Source organism: Camelina sativa, chromosome 14 (genome assembly GCF_030686135.1).
Source record: "Camelina sativa cultivar CO46 ecotype springtype chromosome 14, ASM3068613v1".
Lineage (NCBI taxonomy): Eukaryota > Viridiplantae > Streptophyta > Magnoliopsida > Brassicales > Brassicaceae > Camelina > Camelina sativa.
Window position 1 is genome coordinate 26,793,264 of NC_141893.1, and position 19,975 is coordinate 26,813,238.

Consider the following 19,975-nt stretch of genomic DNA (forward strand, 5'->3'; position numbering starts at 1 on the left):
TATAACACTAATAATGATCGTCAAGTGAGCTACTGAGCTTACTACATATACTTTAGACTTTAACTACGTCTTAAATCCTCTTTGGGTCGTCTCAAGGAAGCAATTCTCCAACAACTTGGTCCACGTACAGTCCTTGAATAGCTAGAACCTTGAAAGATTAGAACTTTCTATGGAATAGTGGATCAATATTTGGATTCTCTTTAGTAGGCCTGCGAGTTCGGGTACACGGATCGGGTTGGGTTGGTTTTTTTCGGATATTGGGGTTTTTAAAAACTCCACCAAAACCGAACAAAAAATCGGTTTGGATCGGGTCGGGTTTTGAGTCGGTCGGATCGAGTGGGAATTGGTCTTGGGTTTATCCGATTTAAATCCAAAAATCGATTAAAATCGGTTCAATACTGGTTAAAACCGGTTTAATTACAATATACTTTGGTATAATTTTTTGTTTTATTAAAAAAAAAATTGGATAATCGGGTCGGGTCGGTTCGGTTCTGGTCGGGTACCGAGCCAAATTTTCAATCTTTCCAAATTAAACCGAACTCTAAATTTGGTTGAACCAAAACCCGAAAAATTTGGGTTCGGTCGGTTCGGCAGCTTCAGGTAGGGTCAAAGTCGCAGGCCTACTCTTTAGTATCACTCAAGAATAGTTCAATGTCGACTAGCTATCCTTTGTGAACATGATGATATTTATAATGTTTTATACTTGTTTGTTGAATATTAACGAAGGATTCTGTTGAAAGTATTGGAAAAACTTATGAGTACTTGTTTTAAAATCACAACTCAAATGCACGCCAAGAAAACTTAGTAACAAAAGTAAATAACGCGCCAAAATAACTTTTTTGAAAAATAAATTACCAGCCAACAAAGTTTGAAGTTGTCAAGTTGATAAGTATACAAAATTTAGTGACCTAAATTTATAAATTCTATTACCCAAAAACCCAAGATTAACTTTATAATGTTTGACTAATACTGGGATTTATGGATATAAATACTTGGACTTTTAGAAGAAAACAAAAATCATTGAATCCAAAATACAAGAAAGGTGAGCTTCTCTAAATATTTTTCTACGATATCTCTCTCCTCTCATCTCTTTTTCGTTTGTTTAACACTTTTGTGAAATTTGATGGCATTTGCAATTTGAGGCATGGGTAAATGAACTAACATACAAATGTCGAAAGCCAACAGTTAGTTCATTTACCAAAGTTTCAACTGCCTCTGTTACAATTAAACATGGTGAATTTGTATGTTTTAGAAGACATGTTACTTAATGTCCTACTATGCTACGGGATTCACTATTTTAGTTTGTATAAGACTAGTTAAAATTTTCTTAATGAGCTCATTTTTGGCCTTTCTTCATTGCCATTAATAATCGGGTATATTTATTTCTTGGATTTCTTCACTATTATTTCTTTGTTTAAGAGGAGAGAGGGGAGAAACAGTTGAAATAACGTATGATACTTATATAGAAATTCAACTTGATGATTGATATATAGAAATTTTTAGAAATAATGTGCATCTAAAAAAAATTAAAAAATTAATAATTCGTTAAAATATCATAGTAGCCCGTACAACTGTGGTTCAATGGTAAGGGAAAATTAGGGAAAGGGTGGAAGAAACTAACCCAGATTTAATCTACCTTGGAAACAAAAATCATAATTGTGTTGGTAGTCAGAAATGCAGACGACCAGACTACCCCTAACATTAGTCGGAAAATATTCCAACCTCCTGTCTAATAGTCTTTCGGGGAAAAGTCCATGATGAAACACTTCGGTGTGTCTCCCTCTTATCCACAAAAGCACGAGATTTGTTGTCACTAACATTTTAACTGTACTAGTTCTCCTAGAGGCAATGAAACTCGTTAGAGTCACATAGCGAGAGCGATTTAGGTTTTTCCTCGGTCTCTTTGTGTTTGCTTTGTATACGGATGAAAGAGAGAAAGTAATTACACTATGGGAGCTTTAACTTCAAATGATGATATGCTTTGCAGAAGTTATTTTTCCTTTTCTGTTGAAATGTTATCTATTTATAAAATTTATAATAGTTGACCAAAAGGTTCCAAATTTTGGTCAACGTGTTCCAAATTTTAATCAATGTGTTCCAAATTTTAATCAATGTGTCAGTACCCCATATCTCTTGTTTGTACTCTTTTTTAGTGTGTACGTACTTTTGAGGTGGTGTTCGTTCTCTTAGTAGCCAGTAGAGGTTTGTTAACACATAATACTTGTGAACATGATAGTGAAAACACCATATCTCTCGTACTCCGATCCCTTCTCTTGTTCATACTCCATGTTTCGTGTCCGTGCTCCGTTTAGTATAATACGTATAATACGTGCTCCATGTCTCTTAATAATATGCCATACAATTAAATTTGATATTAGGGGTTAACAGGTAATACTTGTGCATATGAGTGTACGTATGAACCTCTAATTGTAGTAATATGAAGAAATTATGAAGTGTATATATAAGAGACATGGTGTAAAAAGATGAGAAAGGGAGTACGTATACGCTAAACGGAGTACAAATAAGAGATAGTGAGCACGAACACGATACACGAGCTAAACCAATTTAAGAAAAAATTTAATAAAATTCAAAGAAAGGGAACGTAATTATTGGTTTAGTAGAAATAGGTGTACAAGAATTTGGTATGGCTCATGAAGGCTAATGCAAGGCTTGATTCTGAAGTAAACTATCTGCCACTCATGAAAGCAAACTTTAAGAAACTTGTGTGACACATATTCAAGACTTTCACAATTGGAACTTTATAGAGTTGTGAACTTGCAACTTTTAACTTTAAAAACATTAATATAATAACTAACAAAAAAAATTAAAAATGTTTCCAACTATTTACTCTCATAACAGCAATAATGCATTATTGCATATCTTCTAATTAAATCCTTCATAAACTGTATGCATCTATTAACTAATTGTTGACCCACTTCAAGCAAAGATCCGCTTTTACAGGTTTATGATCGGAACCATATATTTGGTCTATGGAATCATAAGAGTGAAGAGTTGCTTGGATATTGTCAGTATCTTGGATCTTGAATAAGATCCTATCTGTCCAAGCTGGAACCCTGACCTTATGGCTTGTATCATAGTCGTTGCTTCCTACATTGTATTTGTAAGTTGGTTTAAACCCTAAAGTTCCTTCAGAGTAACCCTTGAATATTTCACCTCTCTCAGCTTCTTGCAAGAGTTGATCTTTACTCACAAGAACCTGCACAAAGTAATTAAATTCAATAGAATTAAAAATGGTTAGGAAACCAAACCGAATACCTACATTTTTAAAAATAGAATGAAATAAAATTTTATCTTCAAAATCTAATGGTAATAGTATTTTGTACTAAATCAAAACCAATATTTATGCAATCTTTAATTATATATATAATACTTGAAGAGTATATATATTCTTGTTCCCAATCTCTATCCGTAAGTATCAAGATAATAATAAAACAAAATAAAGTATCAAGATAGTATTTGCATATCATGGAATTGGAGACTTACAGATTGAAGGTGGTTGTGGATAAGAGATCGAACAGGACGGTTAGAGGCATCTTGGATCCTGTAATTGAGATCTCCAAGCCAAACAGTAAGATCACGTGTCCTTTTGTCTCTTGATAATAGCGAATTTGCTATGTGTTTCAACTCTGTATTTCTTTGATCCACTTTCTTTGCATGAGCTGCATTATTAATTTATTACAATAATAATTATTAGTACCTATTAATATGATATTTTTAATTGTAATTTAACTATAAAAAAATAAAATGAAGTAGGTACCAGAGAGATGGCAAGAGATGAAAACCATTTTGATGTCATCGTAGTTAATACGAATAGCCACGGCTCCTTTTTTTCTTCCAATGAAACCTCCACATCCACCTACTGAATGTCTCTCCGCCTTTAATTCTGCAATTAATCGTACACGATTATGTTATTTTACCTTATAAAAAATTATAAAGTTTGGCATGAAACACAGAATTTTACCTAAGTCCAAATTAGTTGTATATATATATATATATATATAAATATATATATAACAGAAATAATATAACAGAAATGTCAACAATTAACAACTTGTTTTGTAAGGATTTAAAACTTATTTTCTGTTTTTTTTATGTGTCAAAAATGCCAAAAAATACAAATGTAGGGAGTAAGATATATATATATATATATATATATATATATATATATATATATATATATATATATATATATATATATATTGAGTGAAAAGAATATGTTTATATACTCTTCCATTGCGGTTAGAAAAAAAGAACTCCATTTATTTTATCAATATTAATTTGATACTCTAGAGATATTTTGGTAAAATAACCTAAAATGTTGGATAGAAATGTTTAGAATGAAATTATTTATACAATTTGTTAAAATATACATCTAGTGAAGATATAGATAAATTAATATATACGTACCTTTTACTAATGCGTGTGAATTCTTTGGCCCAAACAAATATAGATGGATCGATTGCAATTTTGCCGTCCCTAGAAGCCTGCATTTCATTTCGATATGGAACCTTCCAATGTTACAATTGCAGAGGAATAGAAGAAAGAACACTTTTGGTGGATCAATAAATTGAAAGAATGTGTAGAGTACTAGCTTACACGTGAGTTGGAGATGTAGCCGTCTCCAAAAATTGAGCAACATTTTCTTTGGGAGCCTCTTGTAAGCCAACGACAAGCAAATCGAACTTCCTGTCTTCGCCAAGAAGCTCAACCAAATCCTCATATGACACCTTCACATGAAAGAATAACAATTAATGATAAATTCGTATAATTGAATCTAATACTCTTTGTGTTCATCATAAAGTGACATTTAAACATAATTTACAGCTAATTAATATATATGTGCTACGTATTCAACTAATTTTTGCGTACGTACGTACCTTTCCATTCATGTTCCATGTGATGATACGGATGCAAAGATCTGCTTTCCTAGAAAAACTGCAACTCTTGACAGCTTCAATTGTTTTAATACCATCGTGAGATGAGTTGTTGGCAAACGAACCAATCGGAGTTTGCTTGTTTTTTGAAAACCTATAAGATATAACAACTCAAAGTCATTAACTACTTTTCCACGTTTGAGTTAAATCTCTATCTTCAAGATCTATAATCGTATCTTTGTGAATAGTACTTTTATATATAGAAAATAACGTAGGAGACAAGATTGGTATGATAACAACTATTACCTTTTTAGTCCAAACATCGAATTCGTATTCCCCATTGTCTGCATGCAGTGTTTCTCCGCTAAAAGCAAGATTCTAAAGGTTTTTTTTTATAGAGAAAGAGAGAGAGAGAGAGAAATGTGTCGAGAGAGGAAGTGGGGAAATTTAAAGAGGAATGATATAATGAGAAAATTTACAAGAGTCATCATCTATATATTGATTGGGGTTGCTTAAGAGAAATTAGGCACATGCAATGTTACGTGGTTTTCTAGGAAGGTTAGGTGAATGGTGTTGACTACAAAGACGTGTACGTCTTCGAATGGACGGTCGAATTTGATAATGACTTTGGTGGTTTTTTCTTCATCAGGAAATCTCTAGAGGATAAAGAAAAGAAAAAGTTCAGTAGAATCTTAGATTTTTATTAGAATTTCAATGTTGATATTATTATAGTAAACAAATGCGGATGATTCACCTATCCACATCATCACCACATGCGATGTAAATCATTTAATGGAAATTAATTGTGTGTGTGCTTATGCGAAATATAGCGTAAAACTTGTATAAATTAATATTATTGGGACCAAAATATTTTCTTATGTTAAAGAAATATCTATTAGTTGATAATTTTTAATTTCTATGTAAAGAGAGTTTTTCTTGAAATACTCAATGTTGAAATTTTTATCTTAAGATTCTAAAATTGGTAAACATGGATTTTTATCATAGTATATATTTTCTTTATATTTATTTTAGTACTAGAATGGGTAAAATGATTAGTCCATTTTATGTAAAATAAAACAGTGTTCTATTTTAGCAAAATGTGGATGAATACTTAATTATATTCCACCATTTTATATCCTTTGCATGTTGACTAAATTTAGTTTTATAATATATATGGACCGCTCGATATATGGATCAATTCAGTTAATAGTTTTTTTGTTGATACTGTTTTTTTTTCCCCATTTTGTATGCTACTCAAGTGACCTGATACCACACTTCTCCAACTACAACATGGGAGATCGACCTAAACAGTAATCAAGTGGTCGGTGGTGACTATCAGGATTTAGCCGACAAACTAATCAACTTTCGTCCAGTTTGTTTGTTTAACTCATCCCAGAAATTACATATACATCCAAATATTATATGTAAAGAGTCTTATGCGAAAAAACATTAAACCGAGCACGTACCTTAATTAACCCGGTTTAGTAGCGATGGAATTTTGTTTCGGATTTGATTAGGAAATGGACGCAGAGGTAGGGGATAAGATCACATACATAAGCTAATGACTTTATTAACTGTTGAAGCTCCCTTCCGATTAATTTTACCAGCTTTCTCTCTCGAAAATGTTTTACTACAGATCTCTAGTCTCTAGAGTTCTTTCTAGTGATCAAGTGTCTTTTTTTGTTGAAACAAAGTCATCAAGTGTTTACGCGTTAACCTCTCTCTAGCATTCTCTCTTTTATAGGCCACAGTAAGAGAAGTTATAGAGATAGAAATGAGTGGTTCTAGTGAAGTTAGTGGGAATAAACTTCTCATACCTATCGGTTATCTAAATCGGTTCGGTATCATATAAATAGAGAAAATTGGAGTTTTAGTACATTTTTAAAACTTAACTGGGAGAATTAGTACATTCACTATTTAAATTTGGCAAAACACACATTTTCACTATTTACTACTATTTGAATTACTTTTGAATCTTCTACTAACTATTTTATTTACAAATGTGCAATTAAAATTAAATAGATATATATATTTTTTATTAAATTACCCCTTGAATCTAATAACTAAAATACTATTCAATATATATATATATTTTTAATTTTTTTACAAATACAAAAAAATATATGTTTTTTCTTTATAATTTGATATGCATTTTGTGTAATGATTATATTTGATAATGTTAAATATTTTTTATAAGTTTTGTATCCGTACACATTATTAAGTGTACAGGTGTCTGTACACATTATAATGTGTACATTTGTCTGTACAGGTGTCTGTACACATTATAATGTGTACATTTGTCTGTACAGGTGTCTGTACACATTATAATGTGTACAAATATCAAGTATACAAATGAATAATAATACACAAGTTTAATCCGTACAGTTCATTTAGTGTACTTATATATATGTTAATATACATGTTTTTATCCGTACAGATGATATATAATATATTCAATATGAATGAAATAAAAATATTTATATGTGTGTAATAAATGTGTACACTAAATATGCTGTACAGATGTCTTTTATGCAGCTACCCTTTTGTAATTTTACACTACTACACTATAACCCACTTTCTTATCTATCTCACATTTTTTATATTATACAAATAGTGTATCCATCTATTTTTCCAATTATAAATAGTAAATGTACTACAATTCCAATTAAGTTTTGAAAATGTACTATTTTGCCAACAAACCCATATAAATAACAGACGCAAACCATTCCTAAATGGCTAAACCATAGTTCAATAAGTTACAGTTACGATTTTATCCATTCCAGAAACAAAAAAATGTTACATTTATTCACCATTCTATTAGATTCTGCGTCGGGTTTGGTGAAGTTCTAAATATCAAAACTACTAACATGTTCTTATCCACTAGTCTTGGAGTTTCAACAAACTAAATTCACGTCCACATATTATGTATAAATAAGATATTCTTGTCCACAAATTTGTGTTGCTGTTGGTTGTTGAAGTTTATGTGGTTTCAAGTGGCTCTTCTATTGAAGTGTTTCTTTTTCTTGTTATTTAGTTAATATTTTGGTGATTTTTATTTTCCAAGTAAACTGAAAAGAATATGACAGGTGGACGTACGTATTGTTTGTTAGTCAGTATGGTCCATGTAGCTAGGGATTTCTTTGTGTGACATTTCTGAAGGATCTACAATCACATCTCCGAAGTTACATCATGTAAGAACCTGCATAGATCTCCTGGAGCCTTGAATTTTTAAAGCCCACAGACTTAAGTCAATAAGCATGTCGCACAAAGTTCTCATATCATTGAGCTATAGTGCATGTTTGTTTAAAGCAATGTAGGCAATGCATGCGATACACCAAACTAAATACACTCGTGCAGAAAAAAGTTTTCATATATATCATGCACCAGCTTCGCATGAGTAAAGCAGTAGCCATGTTGACAAATGCATGAATTTCACTGTGTCATAACTTACATATCAGGATATTTATCTAACCAATGTTAATGAAGTTCTATGGCCGGTTTTCTGACTTTAAACCAACTTAAAGATTGACCCATGTCAAGTCCACTTCCATTTTTCCGATCGATATAAAATAGATAGTCGCTTTTCAAGTCGTTAATCTCGATAGACTCTCATCATTCTCTCGAGAGAATATACTTTTCTATTTAATATTTCAAAAGAATGAGGCCTTCTTTTTTACCATCAATTTTATGCGATTGAGATTCCTTCATACTGAATTCGGGTAGCGTGTGTTCAGACTTATATATATTACGTTTCATATATGTATTTCGAATTTAAATGGATTATTGGATCAAGTAATGTTTAAATCAATATCAAAAGGCAATGAATATCCAACATTTGAAAGCTAAACAACCAAAGAACAAGTAGAATGGTTGCCAAATAATAAACTTGCCGTTCTATGAGAGCCGGGCTCGAACTGCAACAAGGCATCATCACACGCATAGTTCATCTTTCCAGTCGTCTCATATCTGCAATCCCGAAAATGCAATCTCGACCCGAACCGCATTTCACTTCTTTCCTTAATACTCTCCATGATATCTTTCACAATCAAACCGTCCATATCTACTTCCGAAGCAATAGATGAAACCTTAAGTAGATTAGCCCACCACGGTCTGAGACTATAACTAATTACACACAAGAGTTAACCTATGTTAGTAATCGAACATAATATGTGAACAAAACTTAGCTAACGGCCATAAGTTTTTATAGTCATCAAACATCCAATATATGAACAAAGTTAAATAGATTTACAAAAAACAAAAATGGAGTGTATAAATTTTAGAATTGTAACCTCTCTATGGATGAAGTAGCAATGGTTACACCTCTGTAAATTATGAAAACCTGAAAATCTCCCTCGAGACACATATAGAAACCAGGAAGATCTGGAGGAATCCTAATCAATAAATCCCATCTTACACTAAGACGAGTCTCGGTCATATTAAGCACGGTGAAATCCATTGATGGCACTGTAATATCCGGCACATAATTTTCTTCATACGAATCTTGTGTTGTCTCTATGTCGTAGATAGAAAAGATTACGGTAGAAATGAGGAGCAAGCAAACTAATAGTATTAAGAACCCACCCACATAACCTTTTTGTTTCAGTGTAGTCCATAGAGAGGTGTGTTGGGGTTGGGGAAGTAATGTTTCGTTTCCCATTTTTGTGACACAGAAAGAGAGATGTGTATGTTGATTTTTTTTGTTAGGTTTAATGTTATATATATACACCTAAATATATGGGCCAATTTGCCTACTAACCAAATTCTGGTATATAATTAAGAATATAGCATAATAATTCAAAAAAATAAGTAAATAGCATAAGGGGTAGAAATAATTACCAAGTGTGGTTTTGATGGTGGTGGAGGAAGGTGGCCGGAGGTGGCTAGAGGTGGTGGAGGAAGGTGATTGGAAGTGGTGGCCGGCCGGTGGCCGGAAGTGGTGGTGTGCGATGGCCGGAGATAGTGCACGGTGGTCGGAGATAGTGAACGGTGGTCGGAGGTGGTGGTGGATGGTGGTTGGTAGTGGTAGGAGATGGTGATAAATGGTGGTAATGGTAAGGGTAATTTTGTAATTAATATAGAAAATATAGAGTATATAACAGTTTTATGGTTAAAATAGTTATCAAATAAATTAAAGATTTTTTGTTGATTATACAGTCAAATTTCTCTAAATATATTTTTTTCTTTTGAAAACTCTTTTGTAACAAAAAAAAAAAGGATTTGATAAGTGCATATCTTTTTTTAGATAACTTCTAAGATTTTGTATTATTATATTTTCCTTAGACATCGCAGTGTTGCATTTACCTTTTTAGTCAGATATTGATTCCTTTTTTAATCAGTACGGTATATATATTAGGGGGAGTGTATATTTGGCTATTTTTATTTACTCTATACTCATGTTCCATTCGGTCTTCCTTCAGTCATTTTTTCATTAATTTTGGGGTCAGTGAGAGGCTAACAGTAGTCTAATAGTACAAATAATAAAGAGACAAGTGATCAAGTGATGCAGGGTGTTGAGGCGGTGTTCTTTAGTTTCTTTATCTTTTGCCTCCCTGGTTTTTTATTTTTTTTAAGATTGCAATTGGCAATTTTTCTTTATTTTTAGTTCTAGATTCTAAGAATAATAGAAACTTTACAATTGTTATAAAGAATAGGTTTTGGTTATTCTCTATATAGGAGAATCGAGACCTTGTAGGAAGAACAACTTTTATGAATTATTCTTAAACAGAGTTTTAAAACTCTAATCTCTCTTTTCTTCGGCTAGAACACTGGTTTTCAACGATTTCAAGATCACTTGTTCGTTCATCTTGTCGAGCTTCTATAGATTCATTTTTTTGTATTTTAAAGAAAATTTCAACTTGGCTTTCCTTACCTGGCGCGCCAAATTGTTGATATCCAGATCGGTCATAATTAGAGATTTGTTTGGTGGAAAGTTGTATCGAAATTCCCTTTATAAATATAAGCGGAAGCTTGTAAAAGTTGGGTTACAATGCTAAACTAGACGACCAAAACACGATGAGAGTTGTATGTTATTAAAAGACGAACGACCTCGAATGGTTCGTCAAATTTATCTAATCGACGAGTCAACCATCAATCGCTTGTCCTTTCTCTAACTGTTTCTTCCCCTTTTTTCATGATCCCTTTTTTAGGTGTTGTACGTCCGTTTTTATAGGATAATGTGTCGGTTCGTTCATCGAAATGACCAAAAGGCCCTCACCCACATTCTAAGAATACTATCCTTTGGTTTTTGGTTTTTGCTAAGGTCATGGGTCGGGCCTATGATGGGGGTGAGAACTAACCCCCATTAGTGAATCACATAAACGTATGTCTCTATAATCTCCATCACGCCCGCTAAGCTTCTTCTAAGCCTCAAAATCCCAGAAATATCAATTGACATCATCAAAAAAATATTTACATTGTGCTTTATGTTTTTATCCTTTTCACGGTCTCTCTCACCATCTTTCAACTTCTTGATAACAAAAGTTGTATGAAATTGAACACCTTAGCCTGAGAATTTTACACCGTTGACATTTGGTTGCGATGTCTTCTACGATCTTCTTAATTAGGAGTAAAACTGGGAGCTGGTGACTCCGACTTCTTCACTGGTTACACAAACATAGACATGAATGATTCAAAATCTAGGGATGGTGGATGGTTTTATGTTCTATTTGTTTTGGGGTTCTGTTCTTCTCGGGTGTGCTTGAATAGCATAGAAAGGACAAATCACTTCAAAGTTACAATAAAGTATATTGATAAAAGAAAGAAGAAGATGAAATGAAGAAGAAGAAGTTATATTCGAAGTGTGAGGTTTTAGATAGGTTTTCGGGAGAGGTTTTTGCTCCCATGCACAGACTCCAATACCCCCCCAAAACAGAATGAAACTTTTTAAAAAATGGATCTCACCCACCTTCTCTTCCTAAAAGAAGAAAAAACCAACGGTCCGTAGGAAGCCACGCAAATTCTGATGACCGATGAGACTCCTTTGATGACATATGTCGACTAAACCATCCAAACTCATCAGCAGAGCAACAAATAGTGAGCGAAAAAACCGAAGGTTTTTCTACAAATATGGTATCCCTAAATCCCCATCCTTTACTTTTTGCTTTGCTTTCTGTCTGGAGCTAGTCTTTTAAAACCCTCCCATGGAGAGGAAAGCCTTCCTTCGATGAAAGGACTCGGAAAGAACTCAAAAAGATGGAGAATGAAAAACATTGGGGAACGACCGAGAGACTTGTGAAGAAAGACCACTAAGATGCGAAAGGGCTGATGGCCAAAGAACGGACATGAACCATTGAGCCAATGAGGGAGATGGCCGATGGTCGAGAGGAAGACATTGGTTGAAAGTTTAAAAGCATACTAAGGAAAGAAATGGTCGAGTTAGAAGTGAGGGAAGTCGAAGAACGGACCATGGAAACAGAATGGCCGTGTACCAGCTGACTGGCCAATGTACCACGGTGCCATTGTTGGAGTAGACGCGGTACATACCGAACACGTTTGGTACGTATGAACTGAATGGTAAGAGGACTGTTCACCACAGACGGAATACCGTACGTTGTGGACGAATGGACCAGACACAACCAAGGGGACCGTGCACTCGGGACGTGTCAGACGCATGCGAAAAACAGAACACTTGTCACGCCGAACTCGCCACGTGGTTTTGCATGGAACTTGAGTTGAGAGGCTATAAATAAGTCATCTATGCCTCACTTTCGACATCTTTAGCCTAAAGAAACACCAAAACTCTCTCAAATTTTTGTTAGAGCCTTGAGTGAGAATCAAAAGCTGTTCGATCAAAGGAGAGGAAGAAGATGAGGATTCCTTGGAGATAGGGGCTAAGAGGAGGGTGAAGTGCTGTCAGATCTGTGGTGTGCTGAAGCCAAGATAATCAAAAATCTGCTAAAAACTGTGAGTTGTGGTTGTTTGTTTGTGAATGATGCATTAGCTCTCTAGCTCTTGCATCAGTCCTTGTTTGTTGCATGTTGCTTGTTGCATGTAGTCTTGTTAGAATGCATGCAGACAAGCTAAAATTTAAGTAGACTTGCATGCATTCTTGGGGGAGAATTGCATGAAGTCTTGGGGAGTTTGATTTGTTGCTGCATGGGTGAAAGAAACATTGCATGCATAAATTTGAGGAGATGAGATCAGTTCAATTAGTGGAAATATTTGCAAGAATTTTTCTTGCATATAATTCGGATATGAGGTGACATGCATGTTAAAATATGTGAGAAACATGCATAATTTGAGGAGTTTTAACTCAAGGGACTTGATGAAAGATCAGTCTATTTGATGGGTTTATTGAAGAATTCATGCGAAAAATTTTGGGATAAAAATAAGGCGCATGCATGTTGAAAAGAATGAGAAAAATGTTTACATGATGGGAGATTTAATTATTGGATTTTTATTGTAAAATTCTTGCATAAAAATCAGATTTAAGGGCTTGCATGCATGGATAAAAATTGTGGGAAATAACCTAAGTTTACTTGATGAGAAGTTAAACTAGTTGGTTGAGTGGCACCATTTTTTTTGTGCATAAAAAGGGCATGCATGCATGTGTAGGAATTCTTAAGTTGTTTGATTGTACTCTTCTTAAGGTTTGTTGTGGTGTTTCTTGCTTGATTTTCGTTGCATTGTTATGCTTGATTATCTTGCTTGAATTCATTGGGTGTGTAGAAGTACTTAATTCTTTGTATCGTTAAACTTAGAATTATAGTACTTGTCCTAGCTAGTTTGCGAATTAAATGTTTCGATTCGTATCTAGAGGTCGATCTTCTGTCCCCGAAGTGTGTTGTGGAAGTCCAGTGAGCTAATCCAAAGGGATCACACAGTAAGGACATTTCGGTGTCTAGCAAGCTACTAGCCCGAACTGCTGCATGACGATGCGGCCATGTGTACCCAGTTGGTTACCTGGGTGGTATCAAAGCGGAGGATGTGGTTGGTGAGTCTGGTTGGTTACCTTTGTAGTTTTAACGCGGAAAGTGTATTTGGGACGGGACAGATTATCGAAGGGCCCTAGGACATGGCATGGTTGCCTAGTATAAGGCATGGTTTTCTAGGTTATGTATGGTCTAGTAATGGTCAAGAGTACCTTGATGCACTACTAGCATCCTCTACCCATTGGTTGTGACGGGTGATGTGGCGTGGATGCTAAGGTTGAATAAGAGTCTAGATTAGTCAACTCTGCTTGATTGTTTCTAGCTTATTCTTGTGTGTGTTTGCCTGCTGCTTGTTTATCGTTTTCGCATTGCGTGTTTTGTTTACTTGATGTTGTGGGGTAGATGGGTGGGGAGAATGCATGTTAGAGGGTTATCCAAAGATTACTCAATCCATTCCAATATTTTTGTCTTGCAGGGAAGACTAAAGTGTGTAGAGTTGGGGCAGCTAAGAAACCGGATATGATGTTTTTATGCTGTTTTGCAAAATCCTATGCCTTTTAACATGTTTTCTTCGAAATAGATCCATCTGTTTTACTTGTTCTTTGTTTTAAATGCAACAATGTACTAAGTAATAATAAAAGTTATTTTTATATATTCGGACAAGTGGAAATGGTACATGGCCTAGTGCGGGCCAGCATAACGCATCGTCCGTCCCAAGGGTTGAAAAGCCTAAAGGATGTGTGCAGCGGGAAAGCATAGCCAATAAACTGACTGAGGGACCTAATTCGTTGGTGGAACCTCGGACGGATCATATACGGTTGCATTCATCGTAGCTTTCTCGAGCCGGTTGTGGTTTTTTGGCCGTAAGACGGTTCAGGAGCGTTACAAGTATGTTCCGGTTCAGCTTTGAATTTGCAGAAGATCTCTAGAAAGTTCTCGACAATAGGCCTTATCACTTTGACCAGTGGATGTTCATTTTACAACAGTGGGAACCGATTGTATCAGATACTTATCCCTCCAAAATCCCCTTTTGGATAGAATCCCAAGGCCTCCTAAACACTTTTGGAAACCTGAAATGTTTCAGATAATTGGTGAAGAACTTGACGAAGTGTTGGATATGGAAATCTCTATCTCCTCAGTGAAAGTTAAAGTTATGGTTGTTGGACTACAATCGCTCATAAAAGACACAATAATAGATTTCTCCAATGGCAAGGAAGCCCCTAATCCCTACGGAAATTTGCAGCCACCAAGAAGATCCCCTACTCCTGGATCTGTACCAAGCAGAAGTAGAGACTCATACAAGGAGCTTGAGAGATCCTATTACCCCACAGATTCAAGATACAATAACTCTCAATACGAACACACCCCGCGAAAGAGATCGTAAGAAGCCAGGGACTCCCAAATCACCCCAATGACCAACTCTAGAAACCGTGAATGCAGATCTCCCCCAAAAAGAAAACTTCCCTACCAAAGACACTCATCAAGCCTAGAGAGTAGCCACCATACCATTGTCCAAAATCACAATCCCCAATGGAGGGAAAAGGTAAACCAAAAAGAACTAAACTGGGCTAAATCATCTGAGAAGAACACCTTTAGACCGAAAATTAAAGACAGAAAAACCCCCACCCCGCAAACCCTCCCTGCCCACCACTAAAGATATCATGGGGGAACTGCAAGAGGTAACAATCCAAAACACATCTTGTGCTGATCCCACTGAAAGCCTGCCAAGGAAACAAAGAGTTTTACAAGGTCAAGTTAGAGGTCTGATGGCAGAGACTGCAGCACAAATTTTAACGCACACAGAGAGAATTAACCCTACTACCTTATAACCTTGTATGGAACCAACAATGTCCGCAGATCTGCCTCCTCACCCTGCTAATGTCCCAACCCAAGATACCTCAACTACAAAAAATAAAAGAGGGAGAACCCCACTTAATTGGACAAGTTTAAAAGCCTCTCTCAGTTTATATGGAGCCAAATCCAGCAAGAGAAACAGAGCTTTGATCCACAACTCCCCCAAAAGGAAAACAACCTCTAGGAAATACATTTTATCAAGCGAAAATTTTTAACGCACAAGGCAAAAGGAATTGTCCTCAGCCAGAAAGTACCTCCAGAGATGATGCAAATGGCCCGTCCACAAGCAAAGCACCACCAAACCAAACCCTCATACCAGCGATGGTGAAACCAAGGGTGGATTTTCACAATCCACCCCCTCTTTTCCTTAAAAGTTATCAGCTGGAATTGTTATGGTTTGGGAGATCCCACAACAGTCCGACGTCTAAAGAATATGTAGAAAAGCATACCTCCAGACATAATGTTCCTCATGGAGACAAAGAATCGCAACGAAGTTGTGCTCAATATGACTCAGTCTCTAGGTTTCTCAGAGGTTAGACTCATACCTCCCCACACCCCTAGAGGAGGAGGACTAGCCCTTCTATGGAATACCGATATCAAACTGCAAATCCTCTCAGAGAACCAAAATTTCATTGATACACACATTGAAGCCAAAAGGAGTTACATTTGTCTACGTAGAGCCTGATAAAACAAAGAGGAAAAATATATGGGGCCAGATCTCAACCATAGGCCAACACATATCAGAAGCATGGCTCCAAGCAGGCAATTTTAACGATATCATTGACTTATCTAAGAAGTCTGGAGGACCTTTACGACCGGAATGATCGTTTATTGACCTTCAAACCTTTATGTTAGAATGTGATCTCTTCGACCTAAGTTACTCTGGAAATTTCTTTTCATAGAGAGTTAAACTACAGGATCATGTAGTCTACTGCCGACTAGATTGGGCGATGTCAAATAGTGAATGGGCAACAACCTTCCCTTCAGGAAGAAGTGACTATCTGAGTTTTGAGGGCTCTGACCATAGACCACTGCTAACATATTTTGACCTAAAAAGGAAGAGGAAAAGAGGCATGTTAAGATATGACAGAAGACTCAGGAACAACCCCGAAGTCACAAAAATCATTATAGACAGCTGGAAACTAGAAATTATAGAAAAGGTGGAGCCAAAGCTTACCAGGTGCAGAAACGCAATTATCAAATGGAGCAGAGAAACACACCTTAATAGCCAAAAAAGAATAACCGAATGTCGTAGGAAACTGGAGAAATTCATGATAAAGCCAGAGGCAACAACTGAGACAATCCATGCATCAAATGAGGCTCTCAGTTTGGCATACAAGGATGAGGAAGAATTCTGGAAACAGCATAGCTGCCAACTTTGGCTCACTCCCAGTGATAAAAACACCGGGTACTTCCACGCAATCACATGAGGCCGCTATACTATGAAGAAGTTCTCACTATTAGAAAATGAGACAGGGCAAGCTGTCTATGATGAGGACCAGATAGTGGAGGTTATCATATCCTATTATACCACACTGTTCACTGCAAAAGAGGGAGAAAGAGAATCAACAATTTCATAAGCTATTAAACCGTGCATCACAAATGAAGTAAATAGTAAATTAATTGACTTACCTAGTGTGGCAGAGATCAAAAGGGCATGCTTCTCAATCCACCCTGATAAAGCTCCAGGCCTGGATGGCTTTTCTGCGAGCTTCTTCCAAACAAACTGGCAGACAATAGAGAATCAAATTATCCTTGAGGTTCAAAACTTCTTCACCACCGGTATTCTCCCTGCAAACATAAATGTTACACATGTTAGACTCATTCCAAAGACCAAGAGCTAAAAAAACATGAAAGAATATAGACCAATCGCCCTCTACTCCGTATACTACAAGATCATCTCTAAAATTCTCACTAGCAGGCTCCAACCAACACTCCAGAAGCTGATCTCTGCAAACCAATCTGCTTTTGTCCCCAAGAGAGTCATTACGGGTAATTTCCTAATCACCCATGAAGCCCTTCACTACCTACATACATCAAAGGCCAAAAAACGGTGTTATATGGCAGTTAAAACAGACATGGTTAAAGCGTATGACAGAGTGGAGAATTTATCAGGTTGGTAATGAAGAGACTTGGTTTTCATCCCAAATGGAGAAATTGTATTATGCAATGCATAACCACAGTCTCGTACACTTACCTTATAAATGGAACGGTGAGGGGACTTGTCACCCCACAAAGAGGCATCCGACAAGGAGACCCTCTTTCTCCTTTTGTCTTCATCCTGTGTAGTGAAGTCCTATCGAGCCTCTGCAACAAAGCACAATTAGATGGCACTTTGGCAGAAATCCAACTGGGAAAAGAAAGCCGTAAGGTAAATCACCTACTCTTTGCTGATGATACAATGTTCTTCTGCAAATCAAAGAATCAATAATGTGCAACCCTCAACAAAATTCTCAACCCACTCAAGTCCACCATTACCTTCTCAGCTATAACCGAGGAAACCATTAAGATCAGAGTGAAAACTCAACTAGGAATACAACAAGAAGGAGGAAAAGGTAAATATTTGGGTAATCCTGTTCACAAGCATTTTAGACAGGATTAGACGAAAGTAAAAAGTTGATCCTTCTGAATCCTATCTATAGCAGGCAAAATGGTGATATTTAAGTCAGTGCTTTCAGCCTTAACAACCTATACCATGTCATGTTTTAAGCTACCAAACTCTATGTATAAACAAATACACTCAATCCTCACACTGTTCTTGTGGGACTCCTCGATGGAGAAAAAGAAGACGTGTTGGGTGTCATGGACAAAACTGACAAAACCAAAAAGAGAGGGAGGATTAGGAAGTTTTAATGATCCTTTATTGGCAAAAACGAGTTGGCGAATACTTACAAACCCATCATGTCTGTTAGCAAAAGTTCTCCTTGGGAAATAATGCCATAGCTCCTCTTTCCCTGAATGCAAACCGCCAAATAATACCTCTGGAGAGGAATATGTATTGGCAAAGATCTACTAAAAAACAACCAGGCAAAATCATCGGTAATGGTCAACAGACCTCCATCTGGTATGACCCTTGGCTCTCACAGAATTCCCCATCCATTCCAATGTCCTCCTCTAGAAGCCTCACAGAATTTAAAGTTATCACATATTTTCTATCCAAACTCTCTAGAATGGGATGTAGAGAAAATTAAGTGTACCTTCGCAGGTTCAGCAGAAGACATACTGGTGATTAGAACAAGAAAATGTGGCGCGACAGATTCCTTTGCATAGCAGCCAACACCAACAGGAGAATACTCAGTGAAAACAAGTTACTATGAAAGTCTAAAAGAGAAGGATAGTAATACAACTAACCAAACTCAGATTCAAGTCTTTTATTGGTCCAAGGAGATATGGAAACAGAAAACTTCCCAGACGGTAAAAGTTTTCCTTTGGAAAGCATTGAGAGGCACCCTATCGGTGGGAAATAATCTTGGAACAAGGGGGATAAACACTGAGGCTAAACGCCCGTTCTGTGGGCAAGAAGAATCCACTCTTCATCTCTTCTTCACTTGCGACTTTGAAACCCAAATTTGGACAATAGCTCCTTTCAAGAACCCACTAAATCTAAATCAGCTTGAATCCTTCAGATCTTTATTTGAAAAGACCAGCTTGTTAATAAGCCTTCCTCGTTGTGGGCTTGGAGACTGTCCACTTCCCCCTTGGATCCTATGGGCGATATGGAAGACAAGAAACCATATGCTTTTCAATGCAATAAAAAAACCTCCTCGTGAAGCCCTAACCCAAGCTATCATTTCCGCCTTGGAATGGAACTCAGCCCAGATAACCCAACCGACCAACACCCCGATATCAGTAAGGAACCACCAGATCGACATCAACCCTTCTAAGATCAGATGCCAAATGGATGCAGCTTGGAACAGTGAACTGAAAAAGCTGGATTTGGATGGATTTTTAAAACGGAAGATGATAGGACACTCACTGGATCCGACCACAACCCTCACACATGATCCCCGCTATCGGCAGAAGCAATCGCCATATAACATGCGATGCAAGCAGCACTTGATCTAGGATTTACAAACCTCTTAATCGCTTCAGACTCCAAGCAAGTCATCAAAGCCATCACAAAGGAGAACTCACACAAGGAGCTCCATGGGATACTATCAGATATCCTACATCTTTCCTCATATTTTCATCAAATTTGCTTTTTGTTTATCTCAAGGAATTTTAATCATGAAGTCGATGTGTTGGCAAAAGAAAATCTTAAACGCTATGTACCAAACCCGGTTTAGGCTCTTTAATCAAATTCGACTTTCGAACAAAAAAAAAGAAGCTATATTAAAAAATAATTAAAAAAATGTT

General features: G+C 36.2%; 2 protein-coding genes across 6 annotated transcripts; one reads left to right on the forward strand and one right to left on the reverse strand.

Moving 5' to 3' along the window:
- Window positions 1–2,743: 2,743 nt before the first annotated feature.
- Window positions 2,744–6,720, reverse strand: LOC104742261 (type IV inositol polyphosphate 5-phosphatase 11). 5 transcript variants are annotated; one of them, XM_010463247.3, is made up of 8 exons: window positions 6,362–6,720; window positions 5,202–5,273; window positions 4,899–5,049; window positions 4,618–4,748; window positions 4,429–4,505; window positions 3,779–3,904; window positions 3,505–3,680; window positions 2,744–3,217 (listed from the first exon to the last, which is right to left on the reverse strand). In XM_010463247.3, the coding sequence occupies exons 2-8, from the start codon at window positions 5,243–5,245 to the stop codon at window positions 2,921–2,923; spliced, it is 1,002 nt and encodes a 333-aa protein (XP_010461549.1). In that variant the 5' UTR covers window positions 5,246–5,273; window positions 6,362–6,720; the 3' UTR covers window positions 2,744–2,920. The 5 variants fall into 5 exon arrangements, with proteins under 5 accessions (XP_010461549.1, XP_019091344.1, XP_010461548.1 ...); XM_019235799.2 differs by having other exon boundaries at window positions 5,202–5,259; window positions 6,362–6,717; XM_010463246.3 differs by having other exon boundaries at window positions 5,202–5,551; window positions 6,362–6,717.
- A 9,359-nt stretch (window positions 6,721–16,079) lies between these two features.
- LOC147928671 (uncharacterized) lies at window positions 16,080–17,049 on the forward strand. Its single transcript, XM_087486232.1, has 2 exons — window positions 16,080–16,151; window positions 16,522–17,049. The coding sequence occupies exons 1-2, from the start codon at window positions 16,080–16,082 to the stop codon at window positions 17,047–17,049; spliced, it is 600 nt and encodes a 199-aa protein (XP_087342358.1).
- The last annotated feature ends 2,926 nt before the right edge of the window (window positions 17,050–19,975 follow it).